The sequence below is a fragment of the Octopus sinensis genome, linkage group LG4 (assembly GCF_006345805.1).
Source record: "Octopus sinensis linkage group LG4, ASM634580v1, whole genome shotgun sequence".
Classification (NCBI taxonomy): Eukaryota; Metazoa; Mollusca; class Cephalopoda; order Octopoda; family Octopodidae; genus Octopus; species Octopus sinensis.
Window position 1 is genome coordinate 154,371,804 of NC_043000.1, and position 13,420 is coordinate 154,385,223.

The following is a 13,420-nucleotide window of genomic DNA, read 5'->3' on the forward strand; positions in this document are numbered from 1 at the left end:
ACACATGTCAACATTGTATTGACTTAACTAGTGAGGAGGGCTCCTACTTCGACGCACAACCAAACTATGACAAATCTAGTGTACCGAATATGTAGGTCATTCTCAAACATTTGATCAACGACTGTTCAAACAAGCTGAATCCTCAACATATTCTGAAGAGATACTGGTATTTATAAAGGTAAAAATTGAGAGGAAACAGAGACAAGTATTTTATGATTAATTTGCATGTGTATTGGAGTGAACTATACAAATTAATTTTCTATAATTTAAATCAAAGAAAACTGTCAGAACATGCAATAATAATGCATATTCAGCAAAACGGTTTACAGGCGATACACAATGTTAACGAAAAAATAATCCCGAATTATGTTTAAGAATGTTTATTGTAATGTCGGCAAAGTCAAAGTTCTTAGAGAACAGATACAATCAATCCTAAAATGGATCGTTCTCAGAAAGCAAGAAGCTATTCTCAACAGCTAAATGAATGGGTCAAGTTTTTCAGCAAATCAAAGAATATTAAAAAGGAAAAACAGGTTAATTGGACCTAAGTATTAAATGGAAAAATGAGTAGAAATAACATTTCAAGCATTGCTCTTCGTCGGATAGAGGAAAGTGTCCAGAGAAGAGCGAAAAGGGAGAAGCAACAGAGTCTGGAGAAAAACACAGGTATCGTTACATGGTCAAAAAGTGCGATACCTTACTATTTTGAGAGGAGCACATTAAACAATGTAGTCCAATACATACACCTGAAGATGATATAGTTGAATCATAAGATGTATTCGATCACGGATGACAAGCTTAAATTTATTCGCCTGATCCGATGCCCAACAAGTCAAAAAATATTGAAATGAATTTTTTCTTTAGAGTTTGAAGAACCCAAGATTTCACGCTGTTTTTTCTTTTTCTTTTTTCGGAAAAGTTTATAAAATTCAATTGATCAATAAATAAATAAATAAACAACTTTTTGTGATAGACTGGTCCAAAATTAAAACCAATTAAGAAAATGTTTCCGGTATACAAGATTTTATTTTAACAGAATTCCTAAACAGACAGTAATGGTATGCGTATGCAGTGAGAATGAGTGATGGGAACCTGGAGAACAGGTTAGTAGAGGGTCAAAGCGAATGTAGAAATAGGTCAACGTGAAATTTGTATGAACTGAGAATTATGGAAACTTAAAAGAATGGCACTGGGTGATGGTGATAGACAAGTCAGAGAGAGAGAGGGTGGGCGGCATCGAGGAAAAGTTTGAAGTTGTGAAAATATTCATCTTCAAAAAATTACGAATAAGAGTTAGACAATTCTCTACAGTCAAACGTCAGAAAAGAAAATTAGAAAAATTAACACAAAATTCTAAGAAAGAATAATGATAATTGCAGTTAGCTTTAATTATGGCACTAAGATTTTCAGAAGAGGAAATTGCAGAACCCCATTAAACAATGTACCTACTACCTACCTACTTTAGTTCTCGCCTGAAAGAATGGGGGGAACCTTCCGGTTTTTAAAAATAATTTAACAACAGTTGTCTAAAAGAAATTCTAAACAAGTAGAACCGGAAAGTGGAATCAAACTTAAAGAACAGTGAAAAATACTTGAGAATTAAAAAACTATTTTAAATTTCAAATTGTTCAAAATGTTAGCTGTCTTTTTAAAATTTTTTTTTAATTGAAGAAAGTTTAAGTTTCGTTTTTAATGAATTTATTTTGTAAATTACATACTACCGAAAGTTATTTTAAAAACCGATATTTTTTTTTCTTATATCGAATAAGGGATCATTTGATCATCTAAAGTAGACAGACTTTTTCTAGTTATTCAAACGAAAATGCTGTAAACATTCCTAAGATGCTTTTTAAGTGACTTCACACATGAAGTGATAAGCCTCATTTTACAGGAGTGGGGTTATTTATATCGCACAGCTTGAAAGTTAGCCGTCAAATATACCGAAATATATTAAGAAAACAAAATCAATTTTGTCTTTTTAATGTCAAAAGTCATTATTCCAATATAAGACGATTCGAACGAGGGTTACAGAAAGATGGGGGAAAAAAAAAGAAACTGAGTAAAACGAACGTCTAGTTGAGGCCATGACTAGAGTGTAAGACGACCACTAAACAACCACTTGATAGATCCAACTGATGAAGAACAAGTATAAACTTTCGTCCGTTTTATAAGCAAGTTCTAGCCACCTCTTTAACACTATGCGCAGTTCCAAAAAAGGACGATAACCAACTCGAAAGCGTGTATGGCCTGCCAGGAACACTTTCAAAGTTCGAACGTATAGTGGTTGCTTATTCACTTTCAACAGAATTTAAAAATAAAAATACTTCTACAAAAACTTGTACCTTCCATCTGAGAACCAGGGGACTGGCTATTCAACAAAAAGATTGAAATACAAATTTGTTCTTTAAATGTAGTAATAAAAGATCACCCCAAAGAGCGAAAAGTCAACTATTTAAATGTATACAAATGAAGTGAGTGGTTTATACAATAACCACCATTGAAGAGGAAAAGACAGAGAAAAACTGAGACGGTTAACTTACCGAGGGCTTCGACTAGTTGTAACATAACCCCGCCGATATGCAGGTCACCTTTCACTCGAAGAGCTATATCGACATTTAAATCAGTCACGTTAATATTCAGCTGCCAAGAGCCATCGATATATCCATTATCGGACATCATCTTGGACACTCACTTTAGGGGAACTTATTAGGTCCACTCACGTTCTACAATAATAATGAAAAACAATTATTTTTAAACAACATTCAATATTGTAAAATTTAATTACGAAATACATACACAAGGCTTCGTCCGTAATTGAATGGGAGGGAATGCGATTTCAAGAAATTTCAGGGTTTTTTTTTTACTGATCAAAATAAAGTTAAGATGTAAATCCAGGCTAAATTACTGTGTATTATTTTGTTTATATGCATTGTGCATCTGTTATACAGTAGCAAACGTGCCGGCAATAAATTCCTGATGTCGAGATAACAACTTAATCACAAATAGCTCGTTATATGGATCCCTTATCTTCCCTAAAGTTGTATTATAAAGATAACGATCTGTCAATAAACTTATATCTAACTTATAAAGAAAAATATGCAGTTTTGTCCCAGGTCAGCTCTAAATAAGCAAAATTATAACGAAAAGCGTCCCAACCGTAACCATCCTGTTCAGTTGCGTAGCCAGGACCAATATACGGTTGGGTGCGATGTAAGAAATTTAGTAACTATTTCTAGCAAGTCGCACAACCACATAAAAGCACTCTAGTTGGTTTATGATTTGTGTGTACGATAACAAATTGTACATGTATGTGGTACGTGTGAGGTTGACTTTGCCTTTCATCCTTTCGGGGTCGATAAATTAAGTACCAGCTATGCACTGGGGTCGATGTAATCGACTTAATCAGTTTGTTTGTCCTTGTTTGTCCCCTCTGCGTTTAGCCCCTTGTGGGTAATAAAGAAATAGGTACGTGTGAAGTATTTGACAGAGAACATGTATGAATGTATGACAGCTAAAAATATATCTAACTTCACACAGGAGTGTAAGGTTTTGTCAGACCAATTGTTTTTAATACTGAACACCGATCACAAAAAGAAAAAAATATATACATTTGCGTTGCTGTTAACAAACTTTCACACACGTAAACTTTGTCTGACATGACAAGTTTTAAAAGGAAATAACTGCTCGATCAGCATGACAGGGGTGCGAAACTGGGACAGCGGCTTCCATAGGAAATATACAAACACCGGTTAAAATATCGCCCCACTACAGCTGTCATCGTTGATGATGATGGTAATAAGCCCTGCACGGCTCTATTTTAACAGATCTATGATGTTAATTGCCATGATCATTTAAAATCACCAACTCATTTTGCAGTAGATACATCATTACAATTACATAGCCATAACATGTCGGTTTCAACTGCGTATATATATATCCATGCTTACATAGATCTGCATATAAATGGGAAAGAATGTGTTGTTTAATCCAATGACTTATCAAATGCTGTCTAGACGTGACCAACCCATATTTTCTTTTAGGCAGTGTACTCTCCAGTATCCAAAATATCCATTTGTTTAAGACGATGTGAGGGTAATTGGTTGTTATTTCTAGCAGACTACGCAATCACATAGAGACACTCTCGTAAATGTGAGTGAGTGAGTGAGACAGACTGCTTATTTCACTGCATATGTACTTGTGTAGCTTGACCCATCGGAGTACAATAAGCGGTGACGGTAGAAGTGAAAAGAGGTAACTTTCGTGAAGTATTTTCGTGAACCAATTAGTCGAAAAAAAAAATATATATAAAACTCCAGATAAAATCGATAATTGTTTTGTAACGGGTACCTTTTGAAAAAAAGTTGACAATTTGTTTTTAAAAATGTTTTCCAACCTTCTGCAATTTCTTCCAGGATTTAAAAAAAATAAATAAATATCAATGAGATGCCCGACTGGCTGCTGTGAGTCCAGAGGCCAGGACGAGTAAAGTAAAAGAGACGGTTAGTAAGCCATTTGTTAAGCAACTTGCTCTGGTCACTGCTAAGTGCGCTGCCGTATGACGTAGTATGTGGAGCAGGAGAAACTAGCGATCTGATTGGCTGCCTCAACATCCTTCTCATTCTATTTATTCCTTCTCTCTCCTCTTCTCCCCCCTCCTACATATTTCCGTTCTTTTTTTCCTTCACGATTTTTTCTAGCTTTTTTTCTGATTGTCAATTACTTTTCTCTCTCTCTCTCTATCTCTTTCACTTACTCACTCTCTATCTATCTATCTATCTCTCTCACACTTACTCACTCATTCACTTCTCCCCCTCCCTCATTCGACTCTTATATTTATTCGTCCTGCTTGTTTTTTTATTCCCTCTTTACATCTTATCTTTCCTTGCTTTCCTTTTCTTTTCTTTATTTCTCTTAATACCTTTTTAGTTATGTGTGTACGTGCTGCTTATGTGTGTCACAAACGTTTATTTCCTCCTCTTCTAGACACTTTGTACATGTTTAATTGTTTTTCGCATGTCTTTGAGTCTCGTTTCGTTCACTGTGAAAGTACCTTTTCACACATATATATATATATATATATATATATATATACATGAAGGTTATGAATGTAATTCTACTGTTCCTCCGCTTCCTATATACTACAAGCACCTTTTTTTTACGTCTTTTCTTTTTCCCTTACCATCCCCTTTCCTCCTGAAGTGTTTCGACTTCATTCTTTTCTGTTTACAACTCTTCTTTCTTTACCCCACTCCTTCGTCATATCGTTAAGGATTGCCTTCTATGGTCATTGACGATTCCAGCAATTCCCTCTCTCGGGGATGCTTGAGCAGCAGCAGGAGGCGAAAGAGGGAACAAATACATACACACACACCTCTTGCGTTTTATGTGTGTGTGTGAGTGTGTGTGTGCATTCATCTGTTTATATATTTCGTGAACGTTTAATCAAATCTATTTGAATTTACGCTTCTGTCTGTCAATTTCTGACTGAAGAAATCGAAAAAAGAAAATGAATGGATGCAGAAGACAATACAAAGAAAAAAAGTTTATTTATATTTATGTACAGGAGTGTTAAAAGTTTATTGATAAATCCGCAACACACAAAACGAAGCAACTGATTATTCAAAGCGAAGTGGGTAAGGCTGAGAAAATGTTATATATGATGTGTGGTCATCAGAGGAGAAGAAAGGGTGTACAAAAGCAGGATGTTAGGACCTACCGGTTGGCAAAAGGGTGGGAACATTACGTTTGGTAGTGAGAGAAACAGAATTGTTAATGAAACAAATCTAAATAGGTCTGAAATGCGTTCATTTAATCCCACTGACTTTTTATTTCTAAAGACAGGCGCATAAGTTTTGCCATTACAGCCGATAAGAGGTCAACCCGCGCTCGCAGAACAAGTTGGTAAATAGAATATTGTAATCAATAATGCCGTGATTGATACATGGTTCAACTCCAATCAGTGAGCCTGTTGCGCTTTTTGATCTCAAATCGTTTATAAAGTGTAATATTAATTTTCATTAAAATTCTAGCAGTTATTTCGTAATATCTCCGAATCACTCATTTTTGTTTTAATTTTTTAAATTAATGTTAATTTAGTTTTGAACGCGTATTTTTTCTATCATTTGAGTGCGCTTTGCAACCTCGTAGCTTTAGATTCAGTCTGACTGCGCGCCACCTTAAGCAAGTTTCTTATCCTGGGAAGACTTCCGCCAGTCCTCCATGCCCCATTTTCTCCCAAATTTGTTTAGTAATTTTTTTTTTTTTTTTTGGTCAAAAACCCCCGTTTTTCGATACGGAGGTTCCGGAAAATTGCCAAAAATCGGCATTTTCCCCCAACACTAATCCTAACCGTAACTACAGAAATGTTTTGAAATTTTTGTCAGAATCGTAATGCCCATATTTTTCCGCATATTTAGAAAAAAAAAAAGAAATTCTTAAAAAAATTTTACGAAATTTTTGGGAAATTTATTTCAGAATCATAATCTCCGTATTTTTCCGCATATTTATGGGGGGGGGGGGTAAAAGAAAAAGGGGTGGTTTTTTGGTGGGGCACAGGTGGAAGTCTTACCCTTATCATAATTCCGGGCTAACCAGTGCCTTGAGAGCGAATTTGGTGGATGGAAGCTGAAAGAAGCCTGTTTTATATATATATATATATATATATATATATATATATATATATGTATATATACGTGGGAGAACCCAAAAGTTACCGGAAACATTCTCTGTGGGACAAGCCCTTTTGTAGTTCGGGCTTCCGCCGCAAGAAGCCACTTGATGCGACCATCAGGCATCAGTCTGCCGACCGGCGTCGTCTAGTGTAGCCCTACTGCCACGTGGTACGTTTTTGTTTTGCAGTGCTTCTCCCCTGTTCGTCAATTTTTGCGATGGCTGAAAAGAAGGAACAGCGTGCTTCAGTGAAATTCTGTTTTCTGCTGCAGAAAACGACTGGAATCTAGTTGATTTGGTTGCTAGCATTTCAAAAATTAAAGTGTATCGAAAAATTTTTAATTTGGTACGTTAATATACTTTTCCAAGCTGAATTGCTGGAGTTGTTTCACTTTTTCTAGAAAAAAATGTTTTCTTTTTAAGTTATATAAGTTTAAAGATTGATCATTTTCACCCAGTCAGGAAACAGGATTTGGAAGCTGTCATTTTGCGCATGACTGCATGTGCTGTCAACATTCTCAAAATAGCTCGTGTTTTTATATGAAACTAAACAAATCAAATTCTGCTTAATGTACGACATATAACCTCTCATAACTTTTTTAAAATTTGGAATTTTGCAGAAAATTATTGCAAATTTGTACTCAGCACATGGGAATTCATAAGATTATGCAAAAAAAAAATAATAATAATGATGGTGGGGCGTGATTTAAGGCCTATTTAGCTGTTATTTTTAGCACATCACACGACCAGGGTACAAGCAACAGATAGGCACAAGGTACAGAACACAGCGTCAATGCGCGTAGCATCGCGTAGAATATATTTGTCAACACACATGCTTTCTAGTTGGTAAAAGAGTTCTCATGTTTGGCTTGTTACTATGGAAACAGGCATGAATGTGTTTGTGGCTTACGATTGGCTAAAATTACCCAAAATTTTCAAACTTTAATTGCTAATAACTCTTTATTTATTAATTTACAGCGAAAATGATTTTCACGTCATTCATTAGTCTATAAAAGTGTATCATTACACTAAATATGAAATCAATTCGAACTGAAATTGATGCTGGCAACCAAACCAACTAGATCCAACGATTGCCAAAACAGTTGCCATGCTTCAAACAGTTTACAAGAACGCTGCCATGAGCAGAATACAAGTTTACGAATGGTTTCCACACTTTAGGAATGGTCACTTGTCGCTTGAAGACCAATCTCGTTCAGGACGACCTCCCGAACGATTGAAAACAGCATGAAAGTTCCTGAACTAATCTTGGAGGACCGTTAGTGAACAATTGACGAACTTGTTGATATGACTGGTATGTCCTGGAGCTTCTGCCAACGAATTTTGAGCGAGTAATTGCGAATGAAGAGTTGCAGCAACATTTGTACATCGCTTACGGAAGATCAAAAGCAGTCACGGTTGAAAGTTGATCAGGACCTTTTCTCGAAAGTCATCACCGGAGATGGAAGCTGGTACTACGGAATTTTCGGATGTGGAAGAGGTGAAGAAAAAAACGACAGAGGCGTTAAAAGGCATCGCCTCGCTAGAGTTCCAGCACTGCTTCGAATAGTGGAAAACGAGTCTGAACTGGTGCATTGCTTCAAATGGAGAATACTCTGAAGGCGATAAAAGTATAAATATGTAAAACTAAGTGAATAAAATGTTTGTTACTTCACGAGCCGTGCCTGGCTCATAAGGACCGGTTTCCTGGTTTCCTTGGCGTATAGGTTCCCCACTTGGATGCGACGACGGTCCGTCGCAGGTGAGCTGCAAGATGCAGGAGGAAAGAGTGATAGAAAGTTGTGGCGAAAGAAGTTCGCCATTACCTTCTGCGAGAGCCGCGTGGAGCTTAGGTGTTTCGTTCATAAACACACACATCGCCCGGTCTGAGATTCGAACCCGCGAGTCCTCTGCTCCAACCACTAGTGAATAAAATAACATTGCAAAATTCCAGTTTCTTTTGGGTTCCCCTCGTACATATATATATAGTAAGAGGAGGGATGTAATATCTAGGCAGATACCGAGTTTCTTTGAGTAAAATGCTAAGACAGGTTCCTTCAGATGGGCATTAAAAAAATTTTTTTTTTTTTTGGCAGCGAGGTAAACTTCCTTTAGCTCCCATCCGATATTACAGTTTATTCCTTGACTACTTTGAGTGTAAAGTACAATATTGATAATAAAGAGAATGAAGAATTTGAACATTCAAATTTTGTTTATTTCCAATTAGCTTATTCCTAATAATTCTCTGACACGTATTTCGATCGCACTAACTGCATATTGCGACATGTTTATATGCAGCAATTTATGCATTATTAGTACGATCTCTTCAGGGTAATATAAGTATGACATTGTACGAAGAGGAACATTATTTTCAATATTATACACACACGTATGTATGTATGTGTGCGTCTTTGTGTCCGCCTCCCTTCCATCGCTTGACAACCAGTGTTAGTTTGTTTACACCCCTGTAACCAAGCGGTTCAGCAAAAGAGACCGGAAGAATAAGTACCAAGCTTTAAAAAACGAAGTAGTGCGTCGACGTGTCCGAGTCGGTGCCCCTGCATGGCCACAGTCCAATAACCGAAACAAATAAAAGATAACAGATACAATCTTAATTACCTGCTTTTATCTTGTATAAAACCAATAAAAGAAAGCAAAACTTAAACATTATAAAACTAACGTTGTACCCGTTAAAAATGACAGAGTCTTGTTTGAATATGGAATTTATTATCAAAACATAAAATACATTATAATGAACAAGTGGATTTTTACGATAATCTTTGTGAAGTCGAGCAGTTTCTCTAACACTGTCTGACTCACAAATTCTTGAAAACTCCGAATTACATCATCCTTTTTCTGGGTTTCATTTTCTCATACGCTTCCCTTAGCTTTCATTTCTCGCACCAATCGCTGCCATCTTTCATCCAAATCTTTCATGCGCGTTTTTTTTTTTTACATTACTTTTAAAATATCAAAAGATTTCTTTCCGTGCAATGATAAAAATAGACTACAGGGCAAGTGTTTGGGACCGAGAATAAAATTCCAATAAATTGATTCAATGAAAAAATAAATCGGTAGCATAGATTCGGAGATTCTCCATATGCAGATGTTATTCCACTAAAATTGTTAGCAGTGACAGAAACGACAAACTGCAGGATCACAGTAAATGAGATATGTAGAGAAGTGTGTTGTGGAGGAGGCCGGTTGAGAGAGAGAGAAAGAGACAGAGAGAGAGGGAGAGCGAGAGGGAGAGAGAGACAGACAGATTCAGTATGAGATGAGGCGTTCAAAATAAAAGTAAAATTATTATAAGGACGATAAAAACTGTGATTAGTGCTTTGTACGACAGCGATTAGCATTTGCCTTTTCCTTTAATCCATGTTTTAATTTTCTTCCTTGCCCATCCTTTTAATATCATCATCATCATCATCATCATTATCATCAAGTCGATGCCAACTGGGAAACTCGGACTATCATACAGCCTTTCTGAAACGGAAATTGGAGCATCGGGTGAGAGGACGTTCGCTACTGCTACTCTTAAAACTCGTTCAAATACGACTCTTGCTTTCATTCACTATAAGGCGACGAGCTGACAGAATCGTTAGCACACCGGACAAAATGCATAGTGACATTTCGTCCGTGTTTACGTTCTGAGTTCAAAATTCGCCAACGTCGACTTTGCTTTTCATCCTATCGAAGTCGATGAATTAAGGACCAGTTGAGTACTGGGATCGATATAATCATCTTACCTTTTCCTTTAAAATTGTTGGCCTTGTGTCAAAATTTGAAACCGATATACTGCCAGCATATGTTTAACATATGTTTCCAGACGTTAAAATCGACTTCATTGTAATCACTGATGTGAATAGCCATGTAAAAATAATATTACAGTATCATCAGTTATTACAAGGCGAAACTTATATCCATCGATATATATATATATATATATATATATATATATATATAATAAAATATTAGGGAATAAATCCAAACTTACAGGGAAAAATCAGATTTAGGATTGAATCCAATTTTATAGTAAAATATTATATTATATTAAATTAGAGATAAAACCACTATTAGGCAAATCATACAATGAAAAACTTAAGCCAATACATAAGATTAATTAATTTATATTATTTAAATATATATCAAAATTATTAAAAAAGATAATTAGTATAACACTACGATCGTTTCATGGCTGTCCAATTCTTAAAATTTCGAGTTACAGTCATTCTTCAGGTGGTTTAAATATATATAAGCAAGGGGTGCAGAAAAGTTCTTGGCTTTAAAGGTGTCATGAAAGGCATGGCTGGAGGTCCAAACTTCCGAGTTCTTTTAAAGGGCTTAGAAAAACTGAAGGGACTGTACAATAAGTGTGTGAATCTGAGAGGGGAATATGTTCAATAAAATCCTCTTTCACTTCAATGCTCGAAATAATGGTCCTATAAACACCCAGTTGGTCCTCCATCAGTTTGTGTTCGTTATCAGCTACATACGCCGTCATTTCCTCGATGTCGTAGCTGATTTCTCGCAGGTACTCAATTGCAAGATTGTTTGCTGCCTGCTCCGATTGAGGCAGACCAAATGTGGCAATACCTTAACTTCCTATAGCTTGCTGTCGGGTGGCCAGGTCAAGTAATGCCTCATTGTAAATGGCGTTTTTAAACGTGGCAATTTCCCACTGAGGTTTACCTTTGAATATCCTTTGTAGGATGTCCTCTGCCATGCTGGTTTTGTGGGTTACCCAAAGCTTGAGAGGTTCACCCAAACCACATGTCATCGGCAAACAGATCATATTGGCATAATTTGAAGAAAGCTGTCAAAGTGCTTTCTGGTAGATTCAGAACGTCTCGAGTATTGTCTTCTGTGAAATATACACACTGGCCATTTTCCAGATGTACATGTAGATTCCCCACTGCTGGATGTCGCTCGTGGATTTCGAAGCCCAGGTTGCGTCACATTCCCTCGTTAGAAGAAATATACCTGCCCAACTTATATTGCTGAATTTCATCTGCCTGTTTGCCCTCCTGTTCAAGTCCCAAAACCACCATATCTGAGCCCTTGTTGATGTATTTACATACATATTTAATACTTTTCATAGAGTTGCATGATTCAACATAAACATGGGCCTGCAATGTTTTAGACAGAAATGGGTTGTAGGGTACGATCCACTTGTGGTCAGTTTCCATCCCTTGACCATTAACTTTGAGCTTTATTAAAGAAAAAGCTCCTCCTTTCTCTCCCCGTTCTCGCTCACTCTCTCTCTCTCTCTCTCTCTCTTTCCCTCTCTCTCTCTCTCTTTCCCTCTCTCTCTCTCTCTTTCCCTCTCTCTCTCACACACACACACACCGCGGCTAATATCAATGTATAAATGTGTAGAACATGCAAGTATCTCTTTAGTTGTAAGTTGAAATCCTAACGTGGTCAACTCTCGGCAAATAATTACCAGAATCTCTCTTGTAACCAGTTGGGTAATCGAAGATATCCGGACGAAACTTATTACCGGTAACTCTACGCAAATTCAATTATCTTCTAACATTTATTTGACTTAAATACTTAATTTTGTTGACGTCAAACCAAAGGGTGTTTTAACCCAATATTTACATGCTATTATTTATGGTTTCATCTGATTCGAGATCCGCTGTTCCAAGAAAGAATTTGATATTGAGTTTTTGGAAAATTAAGCAGCCAGTGCAGGGTTCATTTTAATAATTGAAAACCCCATCCTTTCCCTTGGTCCAAATATTAAATCTGTCCAAAATGATTTTGCTTTTTACTCCTCCACAATAAAAAGCGAAGTCATTTTGGCCTGATTAAAAGTCATCTCCGGGTAAATTTCGTAGCAATGATATGCTGAGTCAATAAAATCCCCCATCAACCCCTCAATGCCTTATTTTAATGTGTGAAGCCATTGTTTAGTCTAAAGAAAGAAAACATATGACATTTCAAGCGAACCCACTTTCTTACTACTAGGATTGATGCTTTTAGGAAATACATAGTTTAGATAATTGCATGAATAATGTAGTTCTGAGGAAGACGGATTGAGTAAAGTGTTTAGAACGGAATTTGGTGGATAAGACAAAAAAAGGACGGCAGAGGGAGAGATAGGTACACCAGATAGTACATAATTTGGTAGTTCAGAGGAGTAGAAGCCTCTGAGCTAGCAAATTGTGGATTTTCTGATGCACCCGCAGCCTTCACATTTCTTGTCCAATTTGCATCCAACACAAGACAGTACACACTAGGTAAAAATTATTTCTTTCAATTCCACCAGGTTAACTACTGAGCGTGCATGCACGCACGCATGCACGAACACTGGTGCGTCTGCTAAGTGCGTACATCCGGTCGTTTCAAATCAGCAGTCACCGGCCTTGACAATGTCCCTTTTATTATCTTTGAAAAGAAAAAGAACCCCGAGGCTGCCCCGAAACTCACATAACACACGCTCTCCCCTTTCTTCTCTCTCTCTCTCACTTTCTCCCTCCACTCGCTGGATCTTTTCCAATACAGTAATCTACCGCCATATCGCGGTTCACCTATCGCGGTTCATCTATCGCGGTTCACTTATCGTGGTTCATCTATCGCGGTTTATTATTTAAGCTTACGTCGCTTCCTCCGCGGTGTTGTTTTGTATTCATAATAAAATAAATATATACAAATTATAAAAATAATTAAAAAAATATACCGTACAATACTGTTTCTACTTCGCGGATTTTCACCTATCGCGGGGGTGTTTTGGAACGTAGCACCCAAC

General features: G+C 36.8%; 1 protein-coding gene across 5 annotated transcripts in view; it reads right to left on the reverse strand.

Annotated features, from left to right (window-relative positions):
• Positions 1-4,586, reverse strand: part of LOC115210280 (fermitin family homolog 2) — a 131,905-nt gene extending 127,319 nt beyond the window's left edge. For 2 of the 5 annotated variants that reach the window (XM_036502594.1, XM_029778775.2), the window contains exons 1-2: positions 4,348-4,586; positions 2,541-2,723 (exon numbers count right to left, since the gene is read on the reverse strand). In XM_036502594.1, the coding sequence (XP_036358487.1) occupies positions 2,541-2,679 (139 nt within the window). In that variant the 5' untranslated portion in view covers positions 2,680-2,723; positions 4,348-4,586. Of the gene's footprint in view, positions 1-2,540; positions 2,727-3,947; positions 4,250-4,347 lie in introns of those variants that run through there. The other 3 variants (XM_029778778.2, XM_036502593.1, XM_029778776.2) reach the window with 3 other exon arrangements.
• Positions 4,587-13,420: the final 8,834 nt, after the last annotated feature.